The following is an 18,525-nucleotide window of genomic DNA, read 5'->3' on the forward strand; positions in this document are numbered from 1 at the left end:
CCCTTCTAACAGGACATTTAAGTCCACGTTTTATTAAAATCTAACGCTAAAAGTCGCATAAACGTCCTAAGTTTATTTCTCCTTATTGAAGTTCATAAATAAAAATGTGAACAAGCTCTCTACATAGCTGCGTAATACAACTTGACAAGATGAAAGGGATTTTATAAATGAAAATACAAGTGCACTGTGGTGATTTGGATGAGCCTGGCTCACACATTTGAATGCTTAGTCACCTGGCAGTGGCACTACTTGAGGACTAGATGGTGTGTTCTTGATAGAGTAGGTGTGGCCTTGTTGGATGAAGTGTGTAACTAGGACTGGGCTTAGAGGTTTCAAAAGCCCAACTAAGGCCCAGTATCTTTTCTCCAGCTGCCTAAACATCTGGATGTAGAACTCTCAGCTACTTCTCCAGCACCATGTCTGCCTGAGTGCTACCATGGTCCCTGCCATGAACATGATGGGCTGAAGCTTTTATACAAGTTGACTTGGTCATGGTGACAACAGTGACTAAGACACACACCACAGCATCAGACTGCACAGCACTTGCAGGATAAAAACTTGATGCTGTGCACTCCTTGGCATTTGCATATATTTTCCCATTTGGCTCCCATTAATCCCACACCAAGTCCCCGAAGTCTTCAGATTTAACACTTGAAAGCTAGTACAGATTCTAGAACATCCAGAGAAACATTACTTACAGCAGATAAAGGTGTGTGAACTCACTCCATCTTCAGGTGTGTGAACATGGGATAACACAAAGGGTGTGTTTCTTGTTTTTATTCAACATTTAAAATATTCACAGGTGGAATAATAGGTTCATTGACACCTCCACGGAAGATGTACTAAACAAAGCATACAGTCATTCCACAATTACAGAGTCACATACTTCTCACTAGATGCATGTTTACATTATAGTTTATCTGGAAAAAAATACCTTTCTTAAGAAAAAAATCTTTAGTGTTTCACTACATTAATTTCTATAAAAAGTGAACCACAAAGAAATTCAGAAAAGATACCTAAATATAACTCAACGGTTCTGAAGACGTTCACAGGCTCTATGGCAAGCTCTGTGCTAGCGTTCCTGTCAGGAACGCTTACATAACTGTTCAATCCCTTCCTCCCTTTGCAGCCAGACCAGGATGCTCTTTCCCCACGGTTTTCCCCACGCTGCTGACTCCAACACTACGCAGCACAGACTGGTTATCACAGCGTCTTGACTAGGTAAGGAGGTAGTATTTCTCAAGATTTTAGGCATTTGTGAAGCAAACAAAAGAAAATCTGAGTTTTTCTTTTTCAGTGATTGTGGAAATTGGCCAAAGGCTTTTTACCCTAAGAGGAAAACCCATTTGGAAGCCTTACTATGGAGCATATTAAAGGGCAAAACCTGGCAGCAGATCTAATTATTTTAGTGTTACAAAATAAGATATTATGCCTTAAAATGTCAAGCCTTCTTCCTGGGAGAAAACTTACTATGATGGTTATTAGTTCAACAGAATCTAGAACTACCCAAAAGATAGGCCTCTAGGCATGATGTCTGGAGAATCATCTTGCCTGCTGTGGCCAACTCCAGCTCCTGGGCTCAGGTTAATGAGACAAAAAGGAACTGAGCATGCAATCACAGCTCTCAGCTTCCTGGCTATGGAGCCATGTGGCCAGATGTCTGGAGTTCCTGCCACTGTGACAATGCGACAACGGACTGGAACATGGAACTGTGAGTCAGGATAAACCCTTTCTCCCTTGGCTGCTTCTGTCAGGGCACTTCACCACAGCAACAGAAAAGAAACTAAGACACTGAGGAGAAAGGCATCTGAACGCAAAATAGAAGGACTGTACCCTTTCTTTTCCATCTGAAAAGTCCTTCCTCTTCTTTTAACTCAATTTTCCTTTTCAACACACAAAGAAAAATAACAACAACTCTGGTATAACATTAGTGAATGTATTTAGCTATCAACCTAACAAATTATGCCCGAGAAAGCTTTCCACATGGAATTTTATGCTAAGCAGCTAGCAATGCCTAGGTAGCAGACGGCAGATCTCTGCAATCGGACAGCTGAAATGTACATATAACACATGGCCTCAGGAATTTACCTGTTATTCTCCCCTCATCTGCACCAAACCAGTCTTATGTTCTAACTATCCTTTCTTTACATGACAAATAAGGAATACTTTATAAAATCAATGAAATGCAACACATTATAAGAGGATCATCCCTCAAGAATGAGCTATGGTATATATCTTAAACCCTTTGATATATATGTATCAATTTGGAGTAACACACTAAAAAGTTACCTAAAGAGTATCTGTGGGGAGGACAGTTAACCACATGAGGCCTGGCAGACTGTTTTTTAAATTTAATCCTTAACAGTTCTATAAAATGCTTAGACGGTGGGACTCAGTATGACAGTGCAATTCTGATATGGCAGCCCTTAGTGGCAGCATTTTTTCACATCTATAAATTGTCCTTGTTAGCTATTATTCTACGAAGACCCATCTTAATGTTATCACCAACATATCATGTGCACAACATTTAGTTTCAAGAAAGTTCCTTTCTCATCACAGGCTAGCTCCCTTCAGTGTGGTGACTTTCCTTTGCAAACATTTTCCCTCAGAACACTATGCCCTTTTCATTGGAGCAATGTCCCTAAAACATGTGCCTGTCTGCTTGCTTAATCATCACAATTGAAATGAAAACCAATGGAAATGTCTATCAAACCTAGTTAACATCAAGTCTGGAAGTCACTTGTCCAGATTAACTGTAGAACAGTCAACTCTAAAACTGCCCACAGAACCTACCACAGTTGAGCTCAGTGCCACATCTGACTACATAGAATCCACACATTATTAGAATATAACAGTAGGCCAGTAAGTTTCACACTTTTTACAAGTCTAATCTAGTTTAATATCTGACTTTATAACCATCACCCTAGCACAAATGTTTACTGAGTGACAGCTCATCAGACATCAAAGTCACTATGTTCTGTAAACTAAGCAACATCTACACAGAGCACTATGAATAATGACATACACTTGCTTGGAGTTCTCATATAAGTCATGTTGCCAAACAGATACTAGTAATTAGCACAGTAGACTTAGGAGGCAACAAAACTGACAGTTTGACTTTCTAAATAAGCGTAATCTATCTGAGTAAAGAGTGATTTAAACTTGAGCACTAAGAGAACTGAAGAAAAGATAAGTTATTGTGGTAGGGAGAAGTCCTGGAGAGGAAAACGCAGTAAATCTGGTTGGAAAGAAAAAGGCTGAGTATACATTTCACAAAGCAATCTAAGAAACTCAATGTAATACAAATCCTTCTGAATGTAAGCTGACTCAACAGTGTGCCTAGTTGTTCTTTTGGCCTTAAACAGTAACTAGGTTTTTTTGATCAAAAAAGGGTACCACAGTTAAGATTGTAATGATCTGACTTTATTTTACACACTAGGTAGGGGGCACAAAGCAATCCTCTTTAATAAACTTGACAATTAGCTTCACTTAGAACATTTTAATAATGCACATTAAAAAAAAGTATTTGTCTTACAAATTGTTCTGCAATCCAAATATACAACAGCTTGGAAAACAACATTTAGAAAACAAAAGCCAATGTAAAAAGACAACTACAACAGTACAGGTTTGATATGGCTCAGATTTTACAGCTTTCTTACTGCGTCATCTATATCAGAGATCTGTTCCTTCAGCTGGCTCCATTGTTCCATGTTTAAAGAAATACCTAAACAAGGTTTAAGAAATACAAGGTGAAAATCAAGCCTTTTGGGGGATTTTGATATATACAAATATTTGAATCAAAACTGTCATTTCACTTATGTGGATTTTTAGTGTTGAGAACAAAACCCAGATCTCAGGCACGCCACATACACGCTCTATTACACCAGCTGCCTTTTGAATGGCAACCAGAATATTGAAGTTTTTATGAGCGATCTATATTGATATTAAAATCTTAAATTTTTTAGTCATAGGTTCAATTTTATATCCAGTTTAACTTCCAACAGTGCACCTACATAATGCCTATTTTGACCAATAAGTACAGTAACAATCCGAAGATTGTCACAAACATATAGAGAACCAGATTTGGCATTGGCAAATTTATATCCAGACATTGGCAGTTTTATATCCTGTCTCTTCCAACATTTGTTCCATATTTCCACCAAATTTCAATGTGTTTAGCTCTGTGCTGAGTTCTTCCATCAGCATCCATTTCACTTTGGGAAACTCCTTAGAGTGACTCAAAAGGGGCATGGCAGAGTGCACAATTCAGATGGGTATGGGTGCACTCTGGAATCGTGCTATCAAGAGTGACACTCAGCTTCACCATCCCTAGCTGCCTTTCCTAGACTCAGTTTCTTAATCAGTAAATATGACTTCCACATCAAAGGGTGGTTATAATATTTAAATCAGGTACAATGAAACCTCAATCCAACATCCCATACACGCAAACAATGTATTTTTCAGAAAACTGCTGAGGGACCATGAGAATGTAATAGGCAGCAGCAGGAAGGAAGCCTGTGAGGCTAAGTCAGTTCCTTAGGAAACATATGCAAGAATGAAATCAAGGATTAGCCACTGTGGAAAATCCTGAATGAAATCTCAGACAGAAATAATCAGTAAAGATAAAAAAGGAAGCTTCTAAGACACACTTGAAAACTGCATCAAAGAAGTGTCACCTTTAACAGTGGGCAGACTAGTACTAGAAGAACACATTTTTTTCCTTTTATTAAAAAAGAATACACATTTATTCACTGAATGGGTGCACACATGCATACATGTATGGGCCCCCCTGTGCCACAGAGTTTTCCACAGTATAGGTAGTATCCATTCTCTCCTTTACCTCATGGGTCCTGGATCATACGGCTTGGCACCAAGTGCCTTCACCTGCTGAGGCACCATACCTTACTGGCCCAAGAAAGCATTTCCTCAACTAAATCAACCCATAGAACTACATAAATTTAGGTAGTGTAGTGTTAATCTTTTTCAAAGTTTTTTAACATGACCATGTACAACAGTTTCACCTGACATTTTCCTGCATGTATATAATGTATCTCACCCTCCACTCCCTTGCTATGCCCCATTTCCCACTCCTGCCCATCGCCTGCCTCTTCCCAACCAGTCCCTCCTCTACTATGTGCGCGCCTTTGTCTACGCTCCCTGGAGCACAAGTTAACAGTTCATCTTGACCATCAACTCAATGGATTTAGTTAGAACCATTATGAACACACCTCTGTGAGTGTCCACAAGTATCTGTGGACAGATTAAACTGATGAAAGAAGACCTGCCCTGAATGTGGGTGGCCCCACCCGCCTAAGGCCTCAGTGACACCAAGCCCAGCCCCAGGACACTCTTCTCTCCACATCCTGACTGGGCCCCACGTGAGCAGCTGCCTTCTGGCTGGGTCGAATAAACCCTTCTTCCCTTAAGTTGCTTTTATCTCCTATTTTGTCACAAGAAAACTAAACATAAGTTGGTGCAAATGGTTTCTAGTTACTTTGTAACAGAATAAACTGTTTCTACATGCTAAGAGGCTTGAACTGGGCAAAGCACCAATACTAAGGGGATAGAGACCTTTAAGGACTCTGTATTAGAGAACATCTTGCTAGAGCTGAATCCAAAGCAAACACTAAACCCAGGAGTTTGCTACTTCTCATTTTACAGTTTCCAAAGTAATGCCTAATCTGCCTAGGAACTGATAAAAATGAAGTTAAAGTTAGTGATCAATTCAACGTGACAATAGATGCTGTTTTCCTAGGTTTCATTACAAACTGCTTATAAGAGGATCAACCAAGTAAGGCCAATCCTTAACCTGTATTCCCTGTAACATTTTAAGGCAAGCATTCAATCAGTATTAACATCAAACTGAAGAAATAAAACCTCACCTTTTCTTCCTGGTTTCATTTCACCTTCTGAATCCATCCAATATTCTCTAATATCAATTAGAATTTTTCCTTTGAAGTCCCGAACACTGACATATCTCATCTTTCCAATCTAGCAGAGAGTGAGAAAGAAAATGCATAAAGAGAGGTTTTGAATTTATATTCACAACTTGCACTTATAATCCTGGAATAAGTATTCAACTGCAATTGGAAGGGGGGGTGCATGCATGTATGTATGTCCACAGAATGACTTCAAGTGTCTTTATCATTCTCTGCCTTGCCTTGAAAAGATCTCTCACTGTTAAGTTGGCAGACCACAGAGTATCCAGGAGCTGTCATTTCTGCCCCTCAGTGCTGGGATTATAGCCATCTGCAGCCAAATCCAACTACCTCAGGGGGGTGCTGAGCATTAAAGCTCTGGTCTTTCTTTGTACAAGCATTTCTGCTTATTGAGCTATCTTTCTTCAGTCTCACTTTAAAAATTATGAAATTTAATATAACACAGTAAATAGAATGGATGTCCTTTGACAAAAATAGAAACATAATGTTCCAATAATCCCGCTTTGAGGGCAAAACATATACTTAACAGACCGGACATATTCTGAGAAATGAATACTCAGAAGATTCTCCTGTGTGAGCATCAGAATGTACTTAGTGAGACAACTTACACACCATGGTACCAATCCTAGAGTATCCTCACTTATATGTATGTGTTCAATTGACTGACACTTGCGGCACATAACTGCACATCCAAAACAACTGGCAGTAGAGTCTCCCAAGAGATCTTAACTATCCTTAATTACACTATTCATAATAGCTAAGAAGTAGAAGCAACCCAAAAGTCTATCCTTAGATGAGGACACAAATAGAACATGGCTTACACATGCAATGGAACACTATTCAGTCTTTATATAGGCAATCCTGTCTATGCTATAGCGTTAAGTGAAATAACAGCAGTACAATCTGATTCAACCTAAATGAAATGCCTACAGCCTAATGCAGTAAACTCAGAGAAATCAAAAAGTAAAACACCTCAGAAGGCAGCAACAGGCAGCTGTGTTCAAGGTTAGCTTGGTTTACACATAGCAAGCTCCAGGCTACCAAGGGTGTGCTGGCTGAACAGAAACAGCTAGCTACCAATGAGCTGGAATGGTTGGCCCACAGGACTGCAACTATTGGGGAGTGTGGCCTTGTTAGAGTTCATATGACCTTATTGGAGGAAGTGTGTACTGTTGTTGGTTTAAAAAAAAAAAAAAAAAGCAAAACACACAAAACAAAATCACAATCATTTATTTGATTTTACCAATGAAGTCTTGGGAGCCAGGTGCTGGGGTGGAAAATTGCTAGCTCAGAGAGGCAGAGAAAGCACCCAGCTGACTAACCTTCCTCCTTAGCCCAAGTCCCACCAGAATGCCCTCTCTCTCACGCCATGTCAAACAAATTCCTTCAAACTCAATGTCCCTCCTTCTCCTTCCTGTGCATTTCTGTCCTCCTGACTCCTCTTGTCCTCTACGTTTCTTAATGATCCTATGCTCACTTCCTGTCACTTGCTCTGCCTCTTGACCTATGGTTGACTTTGTTTAATCCTGTTTACAATATTCAAGCAGCAAGTGCTTTGACTAAAGGTATGTGCTAAGGCTGAGCCACACAACTAAAAACAGGTTTTTCCAGTAAATACAATCTCAGGGTTCACAGTGTGATCAAGTATCTTACAACACTGTACACACTTGTAGGGGGTGGGCGTTGAGGTCTCATACTCAAACTATGCCCAGTGTGGCTCACAGTAGCTTTTGCTGCCTTCAGATTAAGATACAGAACTCTCAGCTCTTCCTCTGAAGACTATAAAACCTCTGAAACTATAAAAGCCAGCCCCAATTAAAAGTTTTCCTTTACACATAGAGTTGCCATGATCAGTGTCTTTTACAGCAACAAAAACTGTAGCTAAGAGACAGGCCTACATACCGAGACCCTGTCATTTTTAAAAAATAAATAAAAAACCTTATTTATACTGGTGGCTTAACACAAACTATGTGGTTTTTGAATGTCCCCACTTTCTAGATTCAGTACATGTAAGGAAAGTGTGTACTAAAGCAGACAGACATAGGACAAGAATTAAGAATGCAGCCCAAAAATAGGGCATGCATTTAATAAACTCACCAAGTTATTTAGGAAAGATCCAAAGTATTCAAAGGAAGGGCCGCTGTTGTGATGTGAATGAAAATGGCCTCCTTAGGCTCTTAAGGAGAGGCATTATTTTAAAGGATTAGGACACCTGGCCTTGTCAGAGTAGGTGCAGTCTTTTTGGAGGAAGTGAGAGTGAACTTTGAGGTTTCAGAAGCTCAAGCCACACTCAGTGTCTCTCCATTCCGGCTGCCCGTGGAATTCAGCTACTCTCCAGCAAGTCATTTGCCTACCTGCCACCACGCTTCTTGCCATGGTGACAAGGGACTAAACCACTGAACTGTAAGCCAGCTCCAAGAAAATGTTTTTCTAAGAGTTGTATAGTGCCTCTTCACAGCAACAGAACACTGACTGAGACAAAAGTCTTCATAAAAGGCAAAACTGTAGGTGTACGCTACAGGTGGATCTCTGTGGGTCTAAAACTAGCTCTGTTGTGCAGCCAGAGCCATACAAAAAAACCTTGTCTCAAGAAACCCAACAAAAAATGAACCAAAGCTCTTTTTTTCCTAGTGAGAAAAAAAAAGTCATCCCCTAAAAATAGACCCCATTTCTCAAAAATCTCTACCAAAAAACAACTTTTAAAAGTCATGGTAATACATGTCTACAGCCTCTGCTCTTGAGGAGAGGCAGGAGGATTGCTAAAAACTCAAATTAGCCTATTCTATATAGTGACTTCCAAGTAAGCTAGGGCTATTAAAAACAAAACAAACAAAAAGACCCTCAATTCAGACTCCCCCCACCCCATCAGGCCAGAGGTAGAAAGGAAAGCGCACAGCATGATGGTAAAAGAAAGCCAAGATACAGTTATGAAACTGGATATTCCAAAGCCCTTCTTTACAAACACTACAAAATACTCTAGTCAATTATATATTTATCCTGCCCCAGTTACTCGCTGTACTTAAGTCAAATAGCCCTGGAAGATCTCCACCAGACTTCTGATATCAGCAAGACTTCCCAGGCTTCAACCACACAGGCTCTGTAGTTCATACACAACCCGAGCTCCTTCCCACTTCAAGGTATTAACTCAATTTCCTGCTCTTGAAAATGCTCCCTTTGTCCACACACCGCACCGATCACGTTTTAAGATTTAGGTGCCTTATCTTTTTAATGAGATTCTCATGCCTACTCTCTCAATCTGTTCACTACTTCTCAGGACCCATTGTCATTTTTACTATGCGTATGTAATCATGGTTCCCTTAAATTCCACAAGGTTACAGATCACATTCCACATGGATTACTAGGACCTGGCAAAGCCTGAATGAAATAGAGCACTGTAAGCATCCAACTTAATATCCATTTGAAGCAATAACAGCATTCTTTTACATTCCTCATCACATACCTTCACCTATATTCTCTATCAAACCAACCTTTGCCCCGAAACTATACTGAAGTCGAAGAACTGAAACCTATAACTAAATAATTAATCTACATTTTCTTTTTGTCTATTTCTTTCTTCTACTACTTTTAGTTTTCTTTCACCACTTTATCTACTTACATCCTTTCTCCTCTCATCATTCATTTGCAAATCTCTCATAAGCTGCTATCGCCTCCTCTCTTTGGTTTGTGTTCTTTGGTGGTTGGCTATTTGGTCGAGCACGTGTAAAAGCCAACAAGAATAATTCCCAGCCAAGCCCCCCAGGCGCTACAGGAGATCCTCAGTGGCCACATTTGCTGGCAGGTCTACCTTACAGCTGGTCTTTCTTCATCACCGTCTTTGTAATCATCACTCTCTCCCTTATCAATACAAATGAAAGTCTATATAACTGCCTCCATAATCTCACAGCATTATTTACTTACAATGCCTCATCTCACCGATCAGTGTTTGCAGTGAAGCAAATACTGAATTGCTACAAACACTTTAATAAAGCCAAGACACCCAGCAGCCCTCCCTGGGGTTCCCATCTCACTCCATCTATTCTCTCCGATGCCCCTTTCCTTAAGCTCAGACTCCTGGTCTAAACACGCTATCCCAGCATTGTCTGTACCCATACACTATTGTCCCCAGCCTTCTGTTTCTTATGAAGCCTAAGTTATGCCATTTCTCTCAAATACTATCAAATTTACACTTTCCAGTCAAATACTCATCCTACTTACTCAAATTTGCTTCCCAAATATATAGTTCTAAATCTTTTTTTGGCTTTCTGTGACCTTTGGATTTGTATCATTTAAATATAGTAAAACTAGACTTCTACTGGGCTTTTACCAATAGCCCAGAATTGAACAAATTACCCTCACTTTCTACTCTGGTCAAGAGGACTATACAAGGGAAGACTGGTGTGCTCAGATCAGGATCTGTCCACTGGACTCAGTGCCCTCCGACTCTACCTGGAACATGTTGTCATCTCTGCTGCTGCTGCTCTGCTTGGAGGATGCCAGTGCTCTAGAAGTCTCACCAGGCTTCTGCTTCTTCACGGGCTTCTCTGGAACCGCTTGCTTTTTCCTCTTTAACTTAAAACAGGCAAGAACACACACTTGTGAAGTTCAAAACACTTCATTAAAAAGTTACTCAAATTTTTGACTTATGAAAAATATGTACATTAAAATTTTTTAACTATGAATCTAGTCTTCACATAACTAATGATAGTATTTTTACACTCTACTCTCAAAATCCCCAAAGATTCCTCAGATGTTAAAACAGTGATCTTGTGAACTAGAACCCACACACTACTCTCTGGAAAGAGAAAGACAAGCAGCCTATAACTTCTGTATAAACTTTTGGAAACCACAAATCCACCAGAAGCTTTCCTCTTATTATTTTAAGTTTTTAAAAACAAAGTATACTGGTATATCCTGTAACCCTGACTAAGGTTGAGGCAGGAAAGCTGAAGATCAAACAAAAAAACAAACAAAACCAACATATTTATGACTAAAACTGACTACTTACTAATTCTTTGTCTATTCCAAAAGGTATCTGTACTTTCTCAAGAATGTATGCTTCCAGCCTGGACTACATAGCAAGCTCCAGGCCAGTCAGGGCTACATAATTTAACTCTTAGGAGGAAAAAATAAAAAAGCATGCCTAGGTAAAGGAAGTTACTATCTTATACCAGGCACTGAAAATCAACAACTCAAAAACTTCTTCAGCACTAAGAATTGATGATGGACAGTAGTAAGACTAGTGTACTCAACCCCATATTTTAGAATTAGCACTAGTATAAAAAAATTGCATATGACCTCATTCTCAAAATGAGCGAAAAGTTAAAAAAATAAGAATTTTTAAAAACCCATGTTAAGTTTCCAGCCCAAACAGTAGAGGGCAGGCATGTTCCTTCTTAGTGGAAAGGACAAACTAGTTTAATATTACTAAACGTATATTAAATTTGTTGAGGCTAGGGCAATAATATGCTATGAAATGAAAACTATGGAAGCACCTAATGTAAATGTTTACAGAATTAATAGTACTGTGAGACAAGCTACACAGTCAGCTAAGCAAAACACAATCCTCTGAGTGGTGCACGCAGCAAGTAACCTCAGTGTCAGTGACACTCACTCTTAGAGGCTACACTCTACAAGTTCTGAAAAGACTTCAAGTACAGCTATATATGATGTTTGAAGCCTTATTTCAAAATTATAAATGATACTACAGTCTATCTGTACATTTATAGGCTCCAACTTTCCTAAGTTTTCCTATAGAGCTCCCTTTTCTTAGGGAGTACAGAGGCCAAAAAAACAAACAAAACCTAAACAATAACAAAAATTTTTTTAAAAAAAATTTTAAGAAGAGGGGGGGTTGCTGCTTTAAATAAATAAAACAGGGTCCCCATTATCCCAGGTGACCTTGAACTTCTGACCCTCCTGCTTCCGTTCCCATGGCTAGGGGATCAAACCTGGGACTTCCTGAGTGCTAGACTAGCACTCTACCAAGTGAACTATAAAACTAGCTTTGCCTGCTGCTTTTACACTTTGTAAACCACAGGTGCATTAATTACTTATTTTCAACAAAGCAAGTAAACAAATAAGGGTGAATACAATGTGTTCAATTTCTAGGATATGAATGTCTATTCAGACATAAATTTCTATTAAGACACAGCGGTGTGGAAGGAAGTCTTGACCACAAGGTGAACAGCTCTGTCACACTTCACTGCTGTGATCAATTGAGTGGAATGAAGTTGACAAAACAACGATCACCTAACACAGAAAAAGCTTATTCTGACAAAATGGGTAATTTTGTATTTGCTGTGTTGGATGACTTTATTTACTAAAAGCAAATAACTTTTAAAGTTAAAATGTACCAAAACTAAAATTCAGTAATTTGAAGAGGAGCAATGACTGAGAAACTATCAACATTAATGTTTTCATTCAAAAATCCATGCAGCCCAATAGTGACTTATACCTGTAGGTCAGACAGAGCTTTGGAAATGTTATTACCATCAGTTTGTATTTGTTGCACGTGTGGTGCCTGTATGTGGGTACATGAGGTTACAGGACAAACTTGGTATAATGGGGTCTCTTCTCCTACCATGTGGAAGAACAGAGATCAAACTCACACGAGGCGCCACAGCAGGCTAGATCAACTGGATTTTTGAATGACACGAATTTCTAAATAATGATAAGTAGTGTCTTTGGTCTCATTAGAATTCTAGTGCTCTAGAGTCTAATGAAGCATTTCTGTTGACTCTTGGTTACTAGAGGTGCTCAATGGAGGACTTGCTTAGTCTGAGCTGGGTCCCTAATCCTGAGGGTGAGGCAGAAGGACAAAAGTACAAGGTCAGCCCAACAACTTACTGAGACCCTGTTGCAAATAAAAAGTAAGAAGAAGGCTAAAGATATAGCAAGTACTTGCCTAGGATGCACTGGGCTGCCAGGCTGAACCCCAAGTACAACACAAAGACCTCTTAAATCTGATGTAAGTCCTGCAGATGAGACTAGAATCTAATATTCTACTCAAGGAATCCATCAGTCATTTATCTTTACAAAATTACCCTTGTAGATTCTCTCACATTCTGAGCCCAGCATTGGTAACACCATCCCAGCGTCCCACCCACCCCCACCCCCCAGGGAAATCCCAGGTGTTTGGAGAAGTCTAGGATGCATAGCAAAACCTACTTTAAAAGACTGACAGGCCTTTCCCTTCAAAACTCAATGTCAGCATTATAGAGCAATTAATGCACCATACATTTTGTTCTATAAAAGAACTTGGTAGAGTAAAAGTTACCTTTTTTTCAACTTCGCTGTCCGAATCACTGCCTGAAGAGCTTGAAGAAACAAGTTCCTTTGATTTAGGCATTCTGAAAGAAAAAGACATCACATGAATAATTTACAAGGTGTTTTAGTACCTTCATCTTAGCTCTCCCAGACCAAAAGAAAAAATTAACTTCCACAGCTCATTCTGCCTTTTTGTGGTACTGGAGTCGTTACACAGAACACATGTCTAAATTGCAAACAACAAGCACAGCCAATTATTCTGAACCCAGTCAGAAAAAAGAAATAAAAGCCATGTGCACATTCCTTCACCCTTCTCAAAGTCAATGGGCCTTTTTAACAACTGATTTTTAGACAGGTTATAAAGTTTGTGGGTAGACTACAAGAAAGCAGCTGAGAATAATGACCGTAAAATCAAGAGAAATGTACATAATTCCACTCACATTGAGGGGACCAGCTCCAACATAAACAGCTTGCCCATGTAAGCATAATACCTAATTAATTTTGCCCTTATAAATCATCTTTTACATGTTCTGTATACACTAGTTTTTACTTTGTGGCCACACTATCAAAACAACAGGCAACAATCGGAGTTCACAATGTTATACACAATTCACAATAATTTTGCACTGATTTTCTACTTAGGGAAATATATAAAATGTGAAGGCTTTATGTGCAAGGCAAAACTCACCAGACAGGCACACAGTGCAGAGCCTGCTGTTTATTTACTGCATAAAACAAAGGGCAGACAACTCGTCTAACCCACATTTCAAGAAGTCCTTAGGCAGGTCCTAACTACTTTTCAAGATACTTACACCAAATGGTAAAACCAGGTAGCAAAAGCTATTTACCAAACTATCTTCTGCTCTCTCCATCTAAATAAACTTACTAACTTCTACATGGCTTAAAGGTCCTAAAAAACACAAGATTCTGTAAATGCTCAAGAAAGATACATCAATTCCTACCTCCTACATCAAAAAAATTATAACCCAGCTCTCTAAAGACCAAACTGGCATTCAATGTGCAAAATAGGAGGTCAAGGCAAAAGTGAGCTACCCAAATCCTGCCCACGACTCTACACAACTGGCCAGTCCGTTAGAGGTAATACCTAAACTCAGGAGGGAGAAGGCTCCTAACCAGTCCCTTCGCTTTTCCTCTTACTGCTCCATTTCACAACCCGACCTCCAAAATCAAGTTTCCCAAGCTAGCTCGGTCACACAACTACACAAAGCCTGTTTTTTGAGAGGGAATTGCACATAAACAAATCTTTCGCTTGCAAACAGCCAGCCATATCTATCTCCCATTACGAAAAGCTGTCTGGGGAACTAAAATTACTTCAAAGAACCACGTCATTATCTAACCTAAATCTACCCAATAAGAAAACAATGTTTGTTACTGGGAACTAAAGCCAGCCCCGTTCCCTACACTTGGACTTTTAACTTTAATGAGGCTTTACTGGGGTGGTTTCTTGGAGGCCGGGGGGCGGGGGGCTTCGTAATTCGAGCAAAAGGTAACTAAAAGGGGTGACCGTAGTTTATAGACCGACCAGTCGGTGCCCGGGGCTGGGGAATACTGAAAACATCCCAGAGTGCGAGGCTCTCGAGGGCGAGCCGGCGCGTGGCACCGTGGGGGTCGCGGCCAGGAAGCTCCCGAAAGCCCCGAGGCGAGGGCTGGGGCTACTGCCGGCCTCAGGAAGGGGGCGTGGGGCGTCGAGAGCGTGCACAAGAGGAGGGCCTTGCGCCAGCGCCATTTTCTCCTCGCCCCGGAGCCCAGCCATGTTTGCCGAGCGCGCCCCCCGCCCCTCGACCCCGCGGGGCCAGCGTCCCCCGAGGGTGGGGAAGGGATGGCTTCCCGAGCACGGTGGTCCGGACAGGGGTGGGCGAGCGCAGCCTCAGGGCAGACCGCTAGCGCCTCCGCCCGGAGCCCCATCACCCAGTCCGAGGGGCGCGCGGCCATCACCCGCCGTTCGCCTGCCTGCCCGCGCCCACCGCCTCGGCTCGGCTCCCCAGAGCGGCCGCCACACGAGGCCCCGCGGGGACGCGGGCAAGAGCGGAGGCCCTTCCCCCGAGCTGCCGTTTTTCTCCCCACCGGCAAGGAGAGCGAAGGGGGCCGCGGTAGCCTGGGGTCGGCCTGGCCGCAGCCCCGAGGAATGGGCCCGGGGTCCCACGCACTCACGCTCCGCTCCGGCCGACCAAAAACCTCTGCCTCGCTCGCTCGCCTACTCCGGACTGACAGAGAGCCGGAAATGACGGCAGCTTAGAGGCCCTGGCTCCGCCCAATGGCACGAAGGCCACGTGAAGGGGGCGTGGCCTCGCCGCCCAACCGCCAGCCGGCCCTTTCCAGGGCCTTAAAGGGGCCGCCACAGATACTGAAGTAAATGCTCCTGAAAGAGGGAGATGGCACCACAGTGAGATGCCACGCAGCTTGGGCCTGATCTGAAGGAGAATGAGATGTCAATGAAACATAAATGACAAGATCCACGGAGCTTTGCGCTTGCAAATAGCTTGTATATGGTACCGCTCTATAAATGCTGTACTGAAATGATGGGAGCTACTCTGAGAAAAAACAATGTGCTGACCCACTTGCCTACAGATGATTTTCCGTTTCTACCTTTAAGATCTGACTCATGCTGCTAAAATCCAAAGGAAGCAAGCCTGCGAGGCGCACTATTTAATTCAGAAAGTCAAAGAAATCTTACAAATGTCCTTAGCCACGAAACCTTTATTCTTAAAATGGAGTTCTGGGGCTCCAAAGTAATTGTGGTTTGAATATAAAATCTCCCTGTGGGCTCATTCATTGGGGATCTGGTTTTCAACTGATGACCTTTTCAGAAGAGCCTGGATCCTGAGAGCTGTGCCTTAATCAGTGAATTAATGCTCTGATAGTCATAATATGACAGCATTATTACGAGGTGGTGAAAAGTAAGGATGTGTCCTTTGGGGGCTACATTTTTCCCTGGCCCCTTTTGTGTTCCCTTTCCGCAGCATCCTCCTCTGCAGGTTACCATGGACTTGGTGTTCCGCCTCACTACCAGCCTAGAATACAGGAGCTAAGTACTGGAGACAGAAACCGGGAGGCATACTGAATCGCCATACCTTTGTCTAAACACGGATCCAAAGTCTCGCGGAGGAAATCCACTCCACCATCACAAATAACCACAAGCAGGTGGCTTAGAATGTGTACTGGATGGTTTCCTCCTGTAGCCAACAACAAACAGAGTTCTGTTCATCACAAAGGTTTACATACAGCATTTGACAGATAGTGATCATCCTAACAGGTTCAAGAGTTGAAATGATCGTTGTCTTCACATTTAACAGCTGCAAAAATTAATAAGTGATTCAAACCTTGTATTGAATGGAACTACTACCTACTAAGGGTAGTAGGGAAGTGCCCCAGCGCATCCCTACTGAATGCGGGAGTCCAACTAGAGCAACACCGTCATCAAAATAAAGTGAGAGAGGAGTCTTTGTGTATGAAGCTCTAAACAAGGGTGTACTGGCTAGTTTTGTGTCAACTTGACACAGCTGGAGTTATCACAGAGAAAGGAGCTTCAGTTGAGGAAATGCCTCCATGAGATCCAACTGTAAGGCATTTTCTCAATTAGTGATCAAGGGGGAAAGGCCCCTTGTGGGTGGGACAATCTCTGGACTGGTAGTCTTGGTTCTATAAGAGAGTAGGCTGAGCAAGCCAGGAGATGCAAGCCAGTAAAGAACATCCCTCCATGGCCTCTGCATCAGCTCCTGCTTCCTGGCCTGCTTGAGTTCCAGCCCTGACTTCCTTTGGTGATGAACAGCAGCAAGGAAGTGTAAGCCGAATAAACCCTTTCCTCCCCAACTTGCTTCTTGGTCATGATGCTTGTGCAGAAATAGAAACCCTGACTAAGACAAATTGGTACCAGCATAGTGGGGTATTCCTGTGACAGCCTGACCATGTTTTGGGGAGGACTTTGGAACTTTGGGCCAGAAGATCCATTCGCTGTTAAGAACTCTGTGAGATGTTGTGTAGGAGCTTGGAAGATAATGTTGAGAACAGTGCAGAAGATGGAGGCCTGGCTTGTGAAATTTCAGAGGGAAAATTAAAGACTCTTTTCAGGGCCATTGCTAGTTTGATTGTGAAGGTTCAGTGGTTCTGGTTAGCTGGGGCTGAAGAATCAGCTGTGATTAACAAAATACCAGAACCACTAGAGTGAAACCTTTGCATTACTGGGACAATTGATGCTGGTTAGCTGGAGCTAAGAAATTAGCGGTGATTAAGAAGAGACCAGCATCAATGATTTGACATCTTCTGGGAAGTGGTTTGTTTTGTTTTGGTTTGGTTTTTTGGTTTTTTTTTGTTTTTGTTTTTTTTTTTTTTTTGTTTTTTTTGTTTTTTTTTTTTTTTTTGAGAGCACAGAGGCTGTGTTCCAGAGATAGCCAATGTTGTACCTTGTGCTGTGGCTGGACTTGGTAATGTGTAAGAGTCACCCAGGTGGTACTGGTTTTGAAGGCATGAGGGGTCACGAAGAGCAGCTGAGGCTCGGCACTGTGAGAGGCCATGGAAGGCCATTGGTGAAGGTGCAGCCTCAGTTGCAATTGATGGCCCAGGACTGAAGGGGTCATGCAGTGTTTTGGAGATGCCAGTACCATGAGATGACCACCAAGAGCAGCAGCAGTGGTGGTCAGGCATCTGGAGCCTAGAGGATGACACGTGTGCTACAAAGGGCATGGCTGGAGAAGTGACCCAAGCCCTTGGAGGAGCCCAGAAGATCATGAGTTGGATCCCAGACATTGGATGGTTGTAGAACTGTGCCCTGATATTTTTCTCTCTTGAAGGAAGTTTTTTTTTAGTGAAGCCCACAGTTAAGAGACTTTTAATTGTAAAGACTTTGGATTTTAAGAGAGATTGAAATTTTAAGAATTTGTAAAGACTGTGGGACTTTTAAAGTTATTTAGATCTTGGGGATGAATAAGAATGTAAGTGTTGAGGCTTACTAGTGATGTGTTTGTGTGTCAAGTTGACAAGGGGTCAATTGTACTGGCTAGTTTTGTGTCAAGTTGACACAGCTGGAGTTATCACAGAGAAAGGAGCTTCAGTTGAGGAAATGCCTCCATGAGATCCAACTGTAAGGCATTTTCTCAATTAGTGATCAAGGGGGAAAGGCCCCTTGTGGGTCTTTCTGGACTGGTAGTCTTGGTTCTGTAAGACAACAGGCTGAGCAAGCCAGTAAAGAACATCCCTCCATGGCCTCTGCATCAGCTCCTGCTTTCTGACCTGCTTAAGTTCCAGCCCTGACTTCCTTTGGTGATGAACAGCAGCAAGGAAGTGTAAGCCGAATAAACCCTTT

General features: G+C 41.8%; 1 protein-coding gene across 2 annotated transcripts; it reads right to left on the minus strand.

Moving 5' to 3' along the window:
- Window positions 1-762: 762 nt before the first annotated feature.
- Window positions 763-15,465, minus strand: Sub1 (SUB1 homolog, transcriptional regulator). Of its 2 annotated transcripts, none has more exons than XM_006520042.4 (5): window positions 15,374-15,465; window positions 13,216-13,288; window positions 10,386-10,508; window positions 5,883-5,991; window positions 763-3,724 (listed from the first exon to the last, which is right to left on the minus strand). In XM_006520042.4, the coding sequence occupies exons 2-5, from the start codon at window positions 13,285-13,287 to the stop codon at window positions 3,645-3,647; spliced, it is 384 nt and encodes a 127-aa protein (XP_006520105.1). In that variant the 5' UTR covers window position 13,288; window positions 15,374-15,465; the 3' UTR covers window positions 763-3,644. The 2 variants fall into 2 exon arrangements, with proteins under 2 accessions (XP_006520105.1, NP_035424.1); NM_011294.3 differs by having other exon boundaries at window positions 766-3,724; window positions 15,378-15,434.
- Between the last annotated feature and the right edge of the window lie 3,060 nt (window positions 15,466-18,525).

The sequence above is a fragment of the Mus musculus genome, chromosome 15, assembly GCF_000001635.26.
Source record: "Mus musculus strain C57BL/6J chromosome 15, GRCm38.p6 C57BL/6J".
NCBI lineage: Eukaryota > Metazoa > Chordata > Mammalia > Rodentia > Muridae > Mus > Mus musculus.

Coding starts and splice junctions, on each gene's coding strand:
- Sub1 (XM_006520042.4), bottom strand. CDS start 13,287: ATGCCTAAATCAAAGGAACTTGTTTCTTCAAGCTCTTCAGGCAGTGAT. Junction 5,992..10,385: donor GAGATGACAACATGTTCCAG/GTAGAGTCGGAG, acceptor ACTCTCTGCTAG/ATTGGAAAGATGAGATATGT. Junction 3,725..5,882: donor AATGAAACCAGGAAGAAAAG/GTGAGGTTTTAT, acceptor AACCTTGTTTAG/GTATTTCTTTAAACATGGAA.